Consider the following 18,368-nt stretch of genomic DNA (forward strand, 5'->3'; position numbering starts at 1 on the left):
GTCGGAAATTTATAAGGCATCTTGAAAAACACAAGTTAACACTTCCGATAACTGTACCTGTATAACTACTGTACTGTAGGTAGCTGACTGAACTGCTGTGAACTGATAAGTGATAGCGTATTTGTTGTGACATTTTTAATGCCCCACCACCTGGTTTGTTTCTCTTATCTACATCGCTCACAATGCAGATTCCAATGTTACGTCATTCATTGCGACCGGTGACCTTGCCTCACATTTTCACGTAAGACGTTTTTACCAAAAAATGCATCTAGCTCCGCCATCGTTCGAAAACGGACCTATGTTCATATGCACTTTTTCACTCAAAATGGCCCCAAGATATCGTATCCCAAATTTTTGACCTTCCCTCGTGAATCACCCTGTATAAATTTATGCTGGAACAGATGGTGGATGTTTAAGAACAATAACGAGAAACTGACTGTTTGGAGTTAACTTAATAGAGGGAGTAGAAGAGTTATCACAGTTTAACAAGCTGTCGGGATTGCATAACTAATTGTACATAAATATAATAAAGTTATGGTGAAACCCGTATCCAGAAATGTAGTGGTACACTATAACTAATATAAATGTCGATGACAATACAAATAAATCTAAACCTAATATTCTCACTTAAATCTTAAATTTCTTTCAAAGCACCTGCGTCAATGATTTTCATACAAATAAGAAGTAAATTGTAACTCAATTTCTTGTAATAATCGTCTGAATATTTACGAAGATACATGGTTTCGCTGCAGTGACATAAGTTATTTTATTTAACGCTGATAATATTGAAGGAAAATAGGCCACATTCTTATCACACTGTCTAGTGATTTGGTGCTATGACTGTCTAAATTTAATTCAAATTTGTTCTTTTATATTGCACAGCATATTCATGTTGCACAAGAGTCTCATTATTCTTAAAAAAAAAATCATCTGAACAAATGTGAAGTGGAATGAGACCGAAATTGCAAGTGTAATTAAGTGAATTAGATATTTCATGTTTTTCAATGTTATGGGTTGGGAGTAGTATCAGGGGTACTATAACTGTAGGAGTATTATATAAATAAATATATGGAAAGAGGTAATAAAATAGGAAATTTAGGAGTGAAGCGAAGAGAAAGGGCTCAATACGTAAATAAACAGAGGATAGAAAAAAAAATAAGTGATGTACAGATGCCTCAAACTAGCAAGCTGTCTCGTTCGCGCAGGCGCATAGAGCATTTCTCCCCTACCACTGTCCGCCTACTGCTGTGCACTGTGGACTAGAACGGTACAGCTCAGTTCTAATAACAGTTGAGAAGGCTGCATAGGGAGGGTACATCTTGAATATATTGTCAAGAGGTCAACTTTTCGGATAATATGACTATACCTGGGTATCGGAGCCTAGGTGGGCCCCCTCCGTTAGCTCTACTACTTCCCCTCTCCAGGCAGCTTCCTAGTTTGAGGCCTCTGTAAGTGTTGTAAAATAGAGTAAACGGAAAAGTTAGCAAGTAATCTAGGAGAAAATAGCGGTAAAACAATGATTAAGAGTAGGTAGGATTTGAGGGTAGAGAAGAAAATAAATAAATAACGCAAATTATTAAGGAAGGAATATGCAATATTTAATAGGTGAGCGAGAAATGGAAGGGAGACAGTCTAGGTAGGAGGGAGAGAATAGAAGAGGATAGAGGGGGAAGGACATATAGCAATTCAGTCATAACAGAACATTAGAAAGTAATCAAGAAATTCTCGGCAAAGAATACATTATTAGAAAAGAGTTATATGTATTAAAGGGATGGTGGATCGAAAAACAGAAATGTGAAGGTCCACCATAACTGTGAATTGTAAAGTTGAATGACAAATAAATATCATATCATATCGTATCATTACTCTTTTCTTTAATTTTCTCGTAAATTTCATCGCAAGTAACACGTAAAGTCATTTCTGCACACTATATTATGCACACATTGTACAATTATCTGAAACCAATAAAAGCCCTCTGGAAACGGAAAAAAATCAATGGCCTATGTTGTTTACTTCCACTTCTCAATCTTTAAGTAAGCAAACAAATTTCAAGTGGTTATCGCTCGACACGTGTTGACGGACCAGGCGCGCATGGATATGATTTGGAGGTCATAGTTCAAACTTAGAAATATCTACCAATATACTCGTATAAGTAGGAGCCAGCGATTTTAGCAGACGGATTTTTTTTAATCTGAACTCACGAGCGAGTGACTCACCGATGCAAGGTCGGTTGATATCTCTGCAGCAATCCACCGGCGTGGCTCAGTCGGTTAAGGCGCTTGCCTGCCGGTCTGAAGTTGCGCTCGGGCGCGGGCGGGTTCGATCCCCGCTTGGGCTGATTACCTGGTTGGGTTTTTTTCCGTGGTTTTCCCCAACTGTAAGGTGAATGCCAGGCAATCTATGGCGAATTATCGGCCTCATCTCGCCAAATACAATCTCCCTATCACCAATCTCATATACGCTAAATAACCTAGTAGTTGATATAGCGTCGTTAAATAACCAACTAAAAAAATCTCTGCAACAAGCAAAATGAAGCTGGAATGGGTAGGACACAAGGGTAAACATACAGGTCCGAGATCCGAGTGGACTTAGATGGACAGTCACTTCCAAAATCTATGCACATATAGCTACACTATAAAACTACTTACTTACTGGCTTTTAAGGAACCCGGAGGTTCATTGCCGCCCTCACATAAGCCCGCCATTGGTCCCTATCCTGAGCAAGATTAATCCAGTCTCTACCATCATATCCCACCTCCCTCATATCCATTTTATTATCTTCCCACCTACGTCTCGGCCTCCCCAAAGATCTTTTTCCCTCCGGCCTCCCAACTAACACTCTATATGCATTTCTGGGTTCGCCCATACGTGCTACATGTCCTGCCCATCTCAAACGTCTGGATTTTATGTTCCTAATTATGTCAGGTGAAGAATACAATGCGTGCAGCTCTGCGTTGTGTAACGTTCTCCATTCTCCTGTAACTTCTTCCCTCTTAGCCCGAAATATTTGCCTAAGAACCTTATTCTCAAACACCCTTAATCTCTGTTCCTCTCTCAAAGTGAGAGTCCAAGTTTCACAACCAGACAGAACAACCGGTAATATAACTGTTTTATGAATTATAACTTTCAGATTTTTTGACAGAAGACTAGATGATAAAAGCTTCTCAACCGAATAATAACACGCATTTCCCATATTTATTCTGTGTTTAATTTCCTCCCGAGTATCATTTATATTTGTTACTGTTGCTCCAAGACATTTGAATTTTTCCACCTCTTCGAAAGATAAATCTCCAATTTTTATAGCTCCATTTCGTACAATATTCTGGTCACGAGACATAATCATATACTTTGTCTTTTCGGGATTTACTTCCAACCCTATCGCTTTACTTGCTCCATCTAGAATTTCCGCGTTTTCCCTAATCGTTTGTGGATTTTCTCCTAACATATTCACGTCATCCGCATAGACAAGAAGCTGATGTAACCCATTCAACTCCAAACCCTGTCTATTATCCTGAACTTTCCTAATGGCATACTCTAGAGCGAAGTTAAAAAGTAAAGGTGATAGTGCATCTCCCTGCTTTAGCCCGCAGTGAATTGGAAAAGCATCAGATAGAAACTGGCCTATACGGACTCTGCTATAAGTTTCACTAAGACACATTTCAATTAATCGAACTAGCTTCTTGGGAATACCAAATTGAATAAGAATATTATATAAAACTTCTCTCTTAACCGAGTCATACGCCTTTTTGAAATCTATGAATAACTGATGTACTGCAGTAGTCTATAATGTGTGCATGTACGTATATGAAAAGGGACCAGTTCCCGGCACACATTTTTCGAGATAATTTCAGTTGCCGCTGCATAGTCTTTTCCTCGTTACTATAAAGTATAAAGACAATCTATGTACCAAAAAACTATTCTATAATCAACAGACTGATTGATTCGTCAACTTAAAAATATCCTTAAATCCTATATGTAGGTTTCTGTTAATCTTTAGTCAATATATAAGACTGATGGCCAGTTTTTCCAAGTAATGTTTAATTTGGCTTAACAAATGTTAAATTAACAGCTGGTTTATTTTTAACGTTTTGTTAAGATGTTTTCCATTTTTCCAACACAATTTTGTTTAAAATAACCAACACTTAACTTTAACTGTCGTTAATACTATTCTATCTACTCAACAGCAGTTGGTAATGTTTTTGCATATGTAAGACAACTTCTTATTGGCTGATATTATTATTTAAATTCTGTACTGTAGAGTAAGTCATGAAATATGTAGAAAATCGTAACCTGTTACAGTAGCCATATTCATACAGTACAGAGAGTTGATAAATGAAAACTGCATTGGCTACTATTGAATAATAATTATTATTATAAGTATGGTTATATTTTATAATGCTAAATATGAATTTCTGTTTAGAAAAATCTCAGCATTATGACCACCAGGTGACAATAATTACACGAATGTGTGTGTAGTCAACTGTACACAAAACCCCGAGGAGAATTCCGTATCATATAAAATTCTCTAATTCAGGTCCATGTGTATGTAATTTCGTCCTAAAGAAGCAATTGCTGCTGAAACATTTTATTATTTACTCACTACGTATTTTGAAGCACTATTGACATCGGCTATAGTTGAAGAGCCAGTAACATAGAATCTAAAGTTAATAGTAGCTGGTGAATTGGAACAAGTGGCCTATTTCTGTTTGTAGGATATTCAAATCTGACTTCAATTTCTTGCCACGTTGAGATCGCACATTTCCTCAATATTAAATGGATAATAGCTCAGCATCGAAATAAGCGTCAGTATGATAATCAGCTGACTTGTAAAGATTATCTTCCCTATATTAATATTCCAAAATATCTCTTAAATTATATATTGCCAGTCTTATGGCCGGTTTCACAAAGCTTCATTAAGGTTTTAATGATTCATTAATGTATTTACTGGTTCATTAAATCATTTTTATATCTCACCAAGCATCTTTAGCCTAACGAACCAGTAAAACTATCATTAAATTTAGTGATAGAAATTTCCGTCTTTAAATTTTTAATTATTCATTAGTTGTAATATAAAATGGCGGAACGTTTCGACGCAGAATTGTTATATCTGGAACTGCTCGAAAATTAAGAGTCAAATGGAGATAATGTTAACCATTTAAAAACCAACCATTTTGAAAATTTGAATGACACAAAAATTCACAAAAGATACCGCGTCACGAAGATCATGGTACCGGTACTCAAAATTGTAGAAGAAACTGATCATAGGTTAGAATATCATAAAAACGGCTGAGACAAAGCTGAAACTAGTCAACTAGGTAACATACAACTGAGTTTTATTTTAAGACATGAAAGTGATTATTATAACTACATACCGGTACCTAAGAAATATTAGTAAATTAATACATAATGTGCATTTGAAACATAACAAAACTTAATTGGTATATTAACTTTCATTTATTAGAATTATATTATAGCTTGCGATAAGATATGTTTGCACTGGCTTTAAAACAGAAGCGAAAGAGCTGGATTCTTGGAATTTATAATCGTTTTCTTTCCGATGGAAATTTAATTTTCCAGCAGGATAATCACCCCGCGCACACTGCCATAAACGTTCAAAGACGGTTCACGGAAAAGCATGAAAAAGAGAAGGATTGACAAATATCGAGACATCCCACCTCAAAATCCAAATCAGTTGTGTGATCAAGTTCTGACTACCTGGGAAGATTTCGCTAAGGACCAGAACTATTTCCGCGATCTGGTGGACTCAATGCCCCGAAAATGCCAGGCAGTGATAGACGCCGGTGGCATGTGGACAATGTATTAGATCCACATGTGTATTTCTTTTGTTTTTCTTTACTTTGTTTGTTTATCTTAGTTTTATTTCGGGAAGAAAATTGATCTCCCAAGAGTTTTTTTAAATTCTCCTAGTGGAGCCAGAGTTGCGAAATAATTCGTTCCATTACACAAAATTAAAAAAAATGAAGAAAGGTAACATGTATAAAAATTAGTTACGTTAATAAAAAAATTGTTACCGCCGACAATCGAACACGGGCCCCTGGCATGGCAAGTCAACTCGCTACTGACTGCTCCACCAGAGAGTCATGACGTAATTAGCGCGACGAGGCGCATACAGCTGCTCGGCTTGAAGCCTACGGAGACAGCGCACATATAAACTTATTCGTGTAAATATTTTAATGTTCAGTACTAGTGAATGTTTCATTTGGACTGAGTTACTGAAGCTTGGTGAAACCGGCCCTTACTCTAAACATTCCTCAAAGAAAAACATAACATGTTATTTTCACAACTTTTGTCTGAACAGCTGTGGCGTTATCCGCCATGTTTAACTGTTTGTTAAATGAGTTAACGGCCTGAAATCCTACATTTGAAGTTAATAAACGGTTAAGAATATGTTAACCCAAACTGGTGTTGAACAAATGGAAAAACTGTATTTAACAAACTGTTGAAGGTTTAACAGTCGTCAAGTGTTCTAACAATACTTGGACAAACCGGCCATGAGTTTTACGAAATATGAACATTAAGATTTGGAAAATGGGAGGCAGTAATGATCAAAATAATTATACCAGTTTATTTTTTTAACCAGCAGACGTACATCCTTTAAATTTAAAACAAAGACTCACTCATAAAATTGGGTTAGATTATTCATCTCATCTCTCAGAATTGTTTCTAAAACGTATAAGGAATATAAAAAAAATTAAATTTCACGTACTCTCTTCAAATAACTTTTCAGGTTTTTTTTTTTTTTTTTTTTTTTTTTTTTTTTTTTTTTTTTTTTTTTTTTAAATAAACAGAACAGAGAGGAGAGAGAAAGGAGGAGAAAGGAGTTGACGGTTTCAAAAATTCACTAAAGTATATTTAACTAGAGACGTAAAATTTAAAATGAAGTTTATTCTCTACAATTTTGGTTAAACATTCTTAGATTTTTTAAATACCATCTCCTAAGATACAGACTGATGAAAAAGCAAAAGAGAGTGAGAAATCTCATGTCATCCGATCTCGACGAAAGTCGATATCTGGGGATCACTGCGATCACAGAATACGAATAAGGTATTATTTAGTCCGACTTTGTCCCTAAAGTGGTGAAGTGGGACAAACATGGGTGAAAAATTAAATTCGATATCTTAGGGGTTTTCGAGACGAAAATTACGATTAATACAATTAGTGCGAATTCACTACGGCAGTTTCAGTACTATGAATTATATTAAAAAAAAAAAAAAACATGGGATAACGCAGATAGACATAAACACAGTTAACACATACAGTATTTAAGGAGGTATGTAACGTCTTTCGATAGTATACATTTAGTAAAATCCAAAAGTGTAATTTCTACATATTCTGAATGAATTTTGTGCTGGAATTTAGTATAGCCATCAGCCAATAACTCACTTACTTACTGGCTTTTAAGGAACCCGGAGGTTCATTGCAGCCCTCACATAAGCCCGCCAGTCCACACCTGTGGAGTAACGGTCAGCGCGTCTGGCTGCGAAACCAGATGGCCCGGGTTCGAATCCCGGTCGGGGCAAGTTACCTGGTTGAGGTTTTTTCCGGGGTTTTCCCTCAACCCAATACGAGCAAATGCTGGGTAACTTTCGGTGCTGGACCCCGGACTCATTTCACCGGCATTATCACCTTCATATCATTCAGACGCTAAATAACCTAGATGCAAGGAAAGTTCAGGTTAATAGACAGGGTTTGGAGCTGAATGGGTTACATCAGCTTCTTGTCTATGGGTATGACGTGAATATGCTAGGAAAAAATCCACAAACGATTAGGGAAAACGCGGAAATTCTAGTTGAAGCAAGCAAGTAAAGCGATAGGGTTGGAAGTAAATCCCGAAAAGACAAAGTATATGATTATGTCTCGTGACCAGAATATTGTACGAAATGCAAGTATAAAAATTGGAGATTTATCTTTCGAAGAGGTGGAAAAATTCAAATATCTTGGAGCAACAGCAACAAATATAAATGACACTCGGGAGGAAATTAAACGCAGAATAAATATGGGAAATGCGTGTTATTATTCGGTTGAGAAGCTTTTGTCATCTAGTCTTCTGTCAAAAAATCTGAAAGTTAGAATTTATAAAACAGTTATATTGCCGGTTGTTCTGTATGGTTGTGAAACTGGACTCTCACTTTGAGAGAGGAACAGAGATTAAGGGTGTTTGAGAATAAGGTTCTTAGGAAAATATTTGGGGCTAAGAGGGATGAAGTTACAGGAGAATGGAGAAATTTACACAACGCAGAGCTGCACGCATTGTATTCTTCACCAGACATAATTAGGAACATAAAATCCAGACGTTTGAGATGGGTAGGACATGTAGCACGTATGGGCGAATCCAGAAATGCATATAGAGTGTTAGTTGGGAGGCCGGCGGGAAAAAGACCTTTGGGGAGGCCGAGACGTAGGTGAGAAGATAATATTAAAATGGATTTGAGGGAGGTGGGATATGATGGTAGAGACTGGATTAATCTTGCTCAGGAAAGGGACCAATGGTGGGCTTATGTTAGGGCGGCAATGAACCTCCGGGTTCCTTAAAAGCCAGTAAGTAAGTAAGTTGATACAGCGTCGTAAAATAACTCAATAAAATAAAAAAATAAGCCCGCCATAGGTCCCTGCCCTGAGCAAGACCAATCCAGTCTCTATCATCATATCCCACCTCCGTCAAATCCATTTTAACAATATCTTCCCATGGCTTCAAAAGACAACTTGGCTTCAAAAGGGAAAAAGTGTTATTGAAATCAGCCAACAAGACTTTTCTAGACTTTTCAAAGATGCAGAAATAAATCATTCAAAATAGAAAATCTTTACCAACAGTGAGTGTGTACACTGAATGAAGATTTTCAGATTATGGTACAAGAAAAGTGACTCATATATTTTGTATTTCAATTAGAGTCATGACCAGGCTTCGAGACTTCGGACCCGATAGAGCAGTTCAGTGGGAAATCCGCATAACGGCGTACTGAGTATAGTGGTAAAGCGTACAGTGGGTTGGGGTACTTTAGAATGAATGCCAACAAATACGCAAAGGAAATCGCACTGGATTTGAAGGTTCTGACGAATAATTTCGTTTTCATACAAACTGTGTCTGAAACTATTACACGGTTAGAAAAGTCAGAGCAAGAGATGCCGGAAGCTCTCAAATTAATTTAGAAAATGATGCAGAGAATTAATGAGACATCAAGTACACCGGTTACTGAACGTGTAAAACAGAAGTGGAAATCAATTTTATGTAAAAATAACGGATATGGAACATTGTGTAACATAAACAGCAAATTAGTGGACATAGAGTCACCCGAGAATAAAGGACTATCTCTTAGAGACTGCAATGGTGTTAGGTTTTTTCGTTTTGCTCCTATCACGTCACGCGACGTAGAGCGCAGCTTTCTACAGTACAAACTTTGGCAGATAACCGAAAAAGATTTACGTTTGAGACACTGAGAATGTATCTTGTAGTACATTGCATTTCGGTACTGTAACTGCACGTCCTAAAGACGACCAATAGGATAAATGAAAAAATTAAAATAGCTACATGCTTATTTCCACCATTAACACTGTGTATAATTAAACACAAATGCTTATAAAAGACAGGAGAATAAATGCTTTTCACATTCTTTTGACATTATCATTGTGTAATGTATATTTACTTTCAGAATGTACGTATGTGTGTTTCCCCATACAACCGTACTCTACTCTAAATAGCAACGTTGTTACCTCAACACATCTCTATCTACCTGCAGCGAGTCAACAACCAATAGTGCATGCACAGTAAACTTATTGTATCGGGTCCAAAGTCTCGAAGCCTGATCATGACGAAGAATACAGAAATGTGAATGTTGTTAAATGTATAAGAAGAAAAGATGCAAACGAGGAACACTGCACCAATGGCGTCCGCAGAATTTTGTCAAGGGGGTTACTATTAAAACTGTTTACAATTTAATTACCGGCATTTAAAATGTTGTGTATTATTATTATTATTATTATTATTATTATTATTATTATTATTATTATTATTATTATTATTATTTATTATTCGGTTGAGAAGCTCTTATCATCCAGTCTGCTGTCAAAAAATCTGAAAGTTAGAATTTATAAAACAGTTATATTACCGGCTGTTCTGTATGGTTGTGAAACTTGGACTCTCACTCTGAGGGAGGAACATAGGTTAAGGGTGTTTGAGAATAAGGTGCTTAGGAAAATATTTGGGGCTAAGCGGGATGAAGTTACAGGAGAATGGAGAAAGTTACACAACACAGAACTGCACGCATTGTATTCTTCACCTGACATAATTAGGAACTTAAAATCCAGATGTTTAACATGGGCAGGGCATGTAGCACGTATGGGCGAATCCAGAAATGCATATAGAGTGTTAGTTGGGAGACCGGAGGGAAAAAGACCTTTAGGGAGGCCGAGACGTAGATGGGAGGATAATATTAAAATGGATTTGAGGGTGGTGGGGTATGATGATAGAGACTGGATTAATCTTGCACAGGATAGGGACCGCTGGCGGGCTTATGTGAGGGCGGCAATGAACCTTCGGGTTCCTTAAAAGCCATTTGTAAGTAAGTATTATTATTATTATTATTATTATTATTATTATTATTATTAAAAATATGAACTGTCGAATGCAGAAAACTTTAAACGAACGATTCACAATAAAATCAGAACTCAAACTAACGAACGGGTGAATACCGCTCTTAAAATGAGTTTAAAATCGACAATGCACAATATTTAACATCTGCACTGCACAACTGTCATAACATAGCCATAACCTTTTTAATATGTTTCACAAATTAAATTTCATATTATGTCGGCTTCATTTTATTATAAGGTCGGTACTACGTGGTAAATCTCTCTATAATGAAGATAGCATTGTTATAATTCGAACGTGCCGAAGGAGGAGTAGGAGGACTATGTCATATGTCGATGTAGATTTTGTTACTCTGACAGTGAAAAATTAGAGAAGGGAAAACGATTATAAATAAAAATAATATATTCAAATCTAAATATGATTTTTTTTTTAGTTCAAGGAGGGTTCAAACACAGTAACCCCTCCTTGCGTACTCCCGTGCACTGTACCCAGCTTCTGCATGGACTAATGGAAATATTATAGGTGGTATGGTTGTGAAACTTGGACTCTCACTGTGAGAGAGGGCTAAGAAGGATGAAGTTACAGGAGAATGGAGAAAGTTACACAAATGTAGAATTGCGCGCATTGTATTCTTCACCTGATATAATTAGGACTATTAAATCCAGACGTTTGAGATAGGCAGGGCATGTAGCACGTATGGGCGAATCCAGAAATGCATATAGAGTGTTAGTTGGGAGGCCGGAAGGAAAAATATCTTTGGGGAGGCCGAGACGTAGATGAGAGGATAATATAAAAATGGATTTGAGGGAGGTGGGATATGATAGTAGGGACTGGATTAACCTTGCACAGGATAGGGACCGATGGCGGGCTTATATGAGGGCGGCAATGAAATTCCGGGTTACTTAAAAGCCATTTATAAGTAAGTAAACATAAACATCTGATAGACTTGTTAACTGTGGTATCATACTAGCCCAACACTATCATTTCAACAAATATGTAAAAAAAAAAAAAAAAAAAAAAAACAGAATCAAACATATGAGAAAGAGGATATATGTGATGATTGCAATGACAAGGATAGTTAAGAAGAAGTTGCAAGTTGCATTTCTTTATAAAGACAAACAAAACTTAATATAACTTCATATTTTTCTTCAGCTTGGTTATTGAGGTACGTCTTTATGTCACAAATTATGAACATAATTAATAACTTTGCTGTTGTTTCAAGAATATTCTAAACATCTTTCATAGAAATAATACTTACTTTACATGTGATGTTTTGGATTTTTAAAGAAATAATTTGCTTTCATTCATATGAGAAATATCAACAATTTTGTATTTAAAAAATGTTATTTTGTCTGTGTTGAAAATTTTAAGATTTGTAGTTGACTTAGTTTCACGCTAAGCCCTCAAATTATAATTAAGCTCCTTTCTTGTGAATGAAGTTTCAATGTTGATTGTTATTCCTACAGGATGTTGTTTACAATTCTCAGTCTCTTTCTGATGGGCTTAATGGCGTTATTCGCATATCATCGAGTGAAGACGAAGGCGATGATGGAGTATTCAGAGAAGATTCCTGGGCCTAAATTAATTCCCATTCTGGGTAACGTCTTGGAACTGGGGCTGAATGCAGACAGTAAGAAATATATGGAGTATTTTGTTGCATATACATATGTTTAAATTAAGTAAGTAAGCTTAATTTTAAGTCGCTTCCACAAGAAATCCAGGTTATGACAATATAAAGTCAGTGTACAATATTTTGAATTGTTGGAAGAGTTGAGAATTCCCTGAAGATTTCAGTATCGGTTTTTTAAGTGTAGCCAGTAGGCTTCAAAATTTATTTCTCAGCATATAAGTTAAGGGTAAACAAATGCGAAATTGTGACAAAAATGAAAAATATTTTATTGCTTTAATAAATAGTACATACTTTTCTGTATTAAATACTGAAATATTTTGCTTGTCTCAAGGACCTAAGTTGTCTTTAACATTTAAATACCACAGCGGGGCTCAATATGCCACTCTCCCTTTCAGTAGCCGTTATGAAGTTTCTGTGTTATAGAAATTTTCTTGGAATTTAGACAGGCAAACTATCTGACCAGTGCTAGGAAGGCTGTGGCTTAGTACTTCCTTATAGATAAGGAAGGAGGACATTGAGTGCACTGTATGAGGTGAGATAGTAGATAAATAGTAACGTAACTAGATTTGAGCTTAAACGATATTTCCAAGTATCTGTGACAACTGTGACTGTGACAATTAAATATCTGTGACTTTTATCTGTGATTTTGTCACACCGATATTTTATATCGATAAGTAAGCACGATATGCATGAATTACACCGATATTTTGTCACACCGATAAAAATTAACAGGAAATATTGAAGAGCAGTGCAATGTGAATACGAATTCTCTATACACGCCACACATCAGTGGTGTATATGGGAAAATGCAACAAATAAGTTATGTGCATGCACCATTAACAAATAAATACTAAGCTAACTCAACAGTAACATGTAGAAAGTTAACCTTATACACCAAGAGGTTATATCGTAGTTGATTTTAGATATGGAATCAGTTGATAATTTTTTATTGTAGTTGGGTATGGAGAAATTGAGGTTATGTGGTTATCCTAATGGTTTTAAAAATTGATCCTTTTTATTGTATATAATATAATGGATAAATAATTATTCTAAGTCGTGCATTAACATCATAATATTGAGTCAGAATAAAAATTAACGAAACATCAGTATTCGGAAAAACAATGGAAAATAATTACAAAACAAAACTGTTGTTCAGACAGGATTTTACACAAGATAAAGTATTGGTAACCAATGGTATTATTATTATTTAAATCGTGTAATCATTATATAATTTATAATAAGATGATGAAACTAGTGCTGAAGTAGTTTCGGCGAATTCGGATGTGAAAATCGTTGCATTTATAGGGATTTTTTTTCTTTGTGGAGAGACAGTTCCTCGGGTTAAACTAGCGCTGAGGTAGTGTAGGTGATTTCGGAAGTGAAAATCGTTGAATTTGATTTTTTGTGGAGATGCAGTTGATCGTATATCCAAGGCATAACAAAGCCTAAACTAACCAAACCTAATCTGTCACAGATTCGTATATGCAAGGTATGTATGCGGAGTACGAAGGGAACTACCTGATCGCTAGTTTAGTCGTTGATCGTATATGTCTAGGCATAATAAAAGCTTAAACCAACCAAACCTGACCTGTCACAGATTCGTATATGCAAGGTGTATATGCGGAGTACGAAGGGAACTACCTCAACGCTAGTTTAGTCGTTGATCGTATATGTCTAGGCATAATAAAAGCTTAAACTAACCAAACCTAACCTGTCACAGATTCGTATATGCAAGGTGTATATGCGGAGTACGAAGGGAACTACCTCAACGCTAGTTTAGTCGTTGATCGTATATGTCTAGGCATAATAAAAGCTTAAACCAACCAAACCTGACCTCTCACAGATTCGTATATGCAAGATGTATAAGGGGGATACGAAGGAAACTAACTCAAGGTTAGTTTAGCGAAATAAGTTGCCCATCATATTAGCCAGTTTTGTCTCGTTCGGTTTTAACTGAGTGGAAAATACTTACACATTAATATAAATTTACAGTAAGCTTAATATGAAAATGTGAAGATCTCGGGGGAATACATAAAATATTTATAAAACATATACAGACTAAAATATGAAAACAAAATGTCAGATTCATGATTATATTATTATAATGCCGCTAATAACTTTGCAACACATCATCACTTTGAAAAAAATAATATTGAACAAAATATCACGAAAAAATAATCAAATACCACCGCCCGATTGCTGTTATTGTATCATGCGCAAGCGCAAACCCACGACGTAGAGGAGAAAATATCAGTCACAGACGTTGCAACGGTGACAGAGTACTGAATACGGAGCAGATTTCGATAGCGATATTTTGTCACAGATATTTCGCGTCATCAGTCACAGGTTTATCTGTGACAAAAAAATACCTGTGACAAAATATCGGTTTGTGAAATATCGGCCATCTCTAAATGTAACTTTAAACGTTTTCCGCCGAGTTAGCTCTGTGCTTGCGTGTCTGCCTCCAGACTACCCGGCGGGGTCAGAGATTTTATTGTAAAATTTCTACCTCGGGACTAGGAGAGATGGCGGTGCACAACTTCTAATCACTATACTTCTTTTTTTTTAAAGATGGGACATGACAGGAGCGTTGCGATCGGAAAAACAACTGAATGTCACATAGCGTGGTAGGCCTGTTGCTATGGTAACAACGGTTGAGTTGCCAAACTTACAGTTTCCACGTGGCGAGTGCTTAATAGCTCTCTTGGCGACATTTATTGTGCACACAATTAGTATTCGTACGTCTCGTCTTTGATTCTCTGTCAATTTTTGTATTGTTTTCTTACCTCCGCGTGAATTGTCAATGAATGTTTTAACGTCAGCCATCTTCACGACAATAGGGATATCTTATGCGAAGTTTTATCGTCAGATGGCAGGAGCGTTCCATGCGGCGCAACATGTTGTAGGGCTATGTTTTTGTCATATGCTACATTTAATTACGTTTTCCCGCTTGTTGGTTTTCTGTACGTGTCAAAATTACATTTACAGTTATTTTGTATAACCTAGTATAATTTAATGTAATTTAATATTTTCTTACCTCATAATTTAATTTAATTTACAATAAATAATAACGTAAACCTGTATAATATTGAGCGATTCCCCGAGATGGGTGGGGAAATCTCCAGTATGCATAATATAAATACGAGTAAATTGAATGTTCATTAAACTAAACGAGAACTTTGAGAACAACATGCACGAATAAAAAAATAGGAAATATGTCGAAAGTGAATATTGCCCTCTTTAATAATTAGTATTTAAGAACCGTACGCTAAAAATAGGATATGCAGCCACCAATGTGCTTTTTTTTATAGGGAAAAGACTATCGAGATTGAATTTCTTGTATTTTTTCTGTAGTTGCAGAAAGATCAAATGCAATTTTTAATAGGATGATATAATATGATCGCAATAGTATCACGATTAGTAGTGTGTTTTGTAGGTTAAGGACATGCAGTTTTGAATACTGTGTGAGATGATTTTGAAAATTTGAACTTAAAACATAGCTTTAATAATTAGGGTACAGTATATTAAAAACATTATTCACGAAATGGATTTCACTAGGGATCGTCCTGTATAATGAACATTCCAGTTTAACGAGAGTTTACTGCAGGCGTAAAATTCGGAGACTCCTACAAATACTGCATATAATCTAAGCTAACATTGCTCGCTGTCGAGGTTGCATATGTTTTTATTAATTTTTCTTTTTCCTCCTCCAAAATGAAACTATAGTCAACAATTCCTTACTTGAAGTAGTTACTTTTATTTAATAGCTAGCACTTTCGAGGCCCAATTTTATTACTTATATTTTTTAAGGTTTAAAGCATATATTCAGAATATTTCGGGACCTGATTGAAGACAAAAAGCTTTCCCTGGTTTTTACATATAGGAACATGACAAAAATTTGTCATTTTTAGTGGTTTTTAAGAGTATTTCATATACTAATACAATACGTATATCGTCAATGTTTATATACCGAAAAACAAATGCACACGCAAAGCGCATCCCTCATAGTACCCGTGCGCTATCTGTTGGTGCTAGTTCAGGATATCCCTATTGCTGGCTTCCATCAGTTGGCAGCGTGGTAGTCCATGTTGGCAACATGGCACTGTAGTTCCAAGTTCGGCCGCTTAACTGTCATGTCCCATCATTCAAAAAAATAAGTATAAATTGTGCACCAATATGCCTGGGTTAAATCCCAAATCTGTCCGCAGTGCATAAGAAGGGAAGGCATATGTCACTGTGGATAGTGATTCATACGTCGGATGGGGACGTTAAGCCTGGCGGCCCCCTTGGTGCTATTCGACAGGAGTAGGCTACGTGCCGGCACCGGGTTTCCCCGCTCACCCTTCCTCACCATCATCATCCTCACCCATTCCCTACACTACACTTTCACGAACATTTAACATACACTCACCCTAGTACATGACTTAACTCATCACAGATACACATCATGCATAACGTGGCCCGCCGAAGTGGTGTGCAAATTGAAAATGGGACACAGTCCTGCCATCTATCCGCAGTATGCGCAACCCGAATCACGCAAAGTGAAGTAGGTAGGCATTAGACACATTTTTCAATGCTTACGTAGGCCTACTTTTTTCTCTGCAAGCATTAGGAATGAAAATATAAAATTTTGCACACAAGCTTAAAACTGTATTATCTATAATTCCCTGCAAAGAAATTTTGCTTTGTTAATATTTGTGAGTTTTATACATTACAAAACTTAGAAAAAAAAAGTGTTTCATACCTAATGTACTTTTTTAAATAATATAAAGCCTAAATAAAATATTTGGTTGCAGGGAAATGTTACTTTAGGTATTGGTGACACATGTGCAAAGTTTTAGGTTTATTGGTTTAGCAAATTTTTAGGAAAAAATACATTATTTTTTATTTTTTTAATGAAAGATTTGAAAAATAAACACTATTATTCATAAAATTATGAAAAAAAAAATTGAAGGCAAAAAAAAAAGCTGTTTTGAACTAATATTTCAAATTTCAAGGTCCTAGGTCCAAATATGTGAAAGTTATAGGCAATTCAATAACAATGTTATTTCTCATCCGTCCCCCCTGGTGTCACTTATGAAGTTCAAACCTGTCTTCGGACAGTTGACTAAACAACAACATGCTCCTATGGAGAGGTTCGCGAGTCGTAGATTTACACCAGAGTTCATGCGGTGAGAAAGGAGTTGTTTTTCTCAAGAAAGTTCGAAAAAAAGTTAAGATTTTGAACAAGTTCATTATTTATTTATTTTTTTTTTTCTAATTTTACAGTGTTACAACATACCATACAAGACTTGATAGAGATAATATGTGTTAATATCATTATGCTCGAAGTAGTTAGCTTGGGCAGATGTGAAAGGCATCAGTTCGCTGTGGTCGGGGAGCCTCGCGAGCATGGTTTTGGTACCCAATGTATGCTCCCCATCGCTTCCTCTAGAAGCGGAGCGCGCGAACGAAATTTTCACGATCGTGTACCCACATCCTTTCCCTTACGAATCAAAAACGGCGTTCGTAGTTTCTACTTCGACTAGGTGACAATGATGTTTTTGCGTCACACATTTTTCGTTACATCCAACTCCGAAATGGCATCTCTGAGGAACGATCTGATAGACGTAATTCTACGTGAAAACCATGAAAAATTATAGGTTTTTACTTCAATAGTATAGTATGTACATTAGTTTACGCAAATTATTTTAAGTTCTCCGTTTGATAGGAAAGAGTTTTTATTTCAATAGTATAGTATGTACATTAGTTTACGCAACTTATTTTAAGTTCTCCGTTTAATAGAAAAGAGTTTTTATTTCAATAGTATAATATGTACATTAGTTTATGTAACTTATTTTAAGTTCTGCGTTTAATAGAAAAGGGTTATTTCAGTAGCATAGTTTGCACATTACCTGCATTTCGAAATAATTTTATAGTGAACTTGTGGATTTGTTGACAGTTACACTATTTATACATTATATAGTTTCATAAATTTAAATATTGTTCAATACTCAGCTTTGAGATCCTTGAAGCTGCAGAAGGTCAAGACGTATGGACAAGGACATCCAATTTGGGAAGAGATACCTGTCTCGAGGAGCTGTTGATAGATTTTACCAGTTGGTTCTATGCAAAAGCATTTGATATGATTTTA

General features: G+C 36.0%; 1 protein-coding gene across 1 annotated transcript in view; it reads left to right on the plus strand.

The window, feature by feature from the left end:
- LOC138695212 (cytochrome P450 4C1-like) overlaps nt 1-18,368 on the plus strand; it is a 53,904-nt gene that overhangs the window by 6,725 nt on the left and 28,811 nt on the right. The window contains exon 2 of the mRNA XM_069819671.1: nt 12,072-12,235. Coding sequence (XP_069675772.1) covers nt 12,073-12,235 — 163 coding nt within the window. The 5' untranslated portion in view covers nt 12,072. The remainder of the gene's footprint in view (nt 1-12,071; nt 12,236-18,368) is intronic.

This window comes from Periplaneta americana, chromosome 2, assembly GCF_040183065.1.
Source record: "Periplaneta americana isolate PAMFEO1 chromosome 2, P.americana_PAMFEO1_priV1, whole genome shotgun sequence".
Lineage (NCBI taxonomy): Eukaryota > Metazoa > Arthropoda > Insecta > Blattodea > Blattidae > Periplaneta > Periplaneta americana.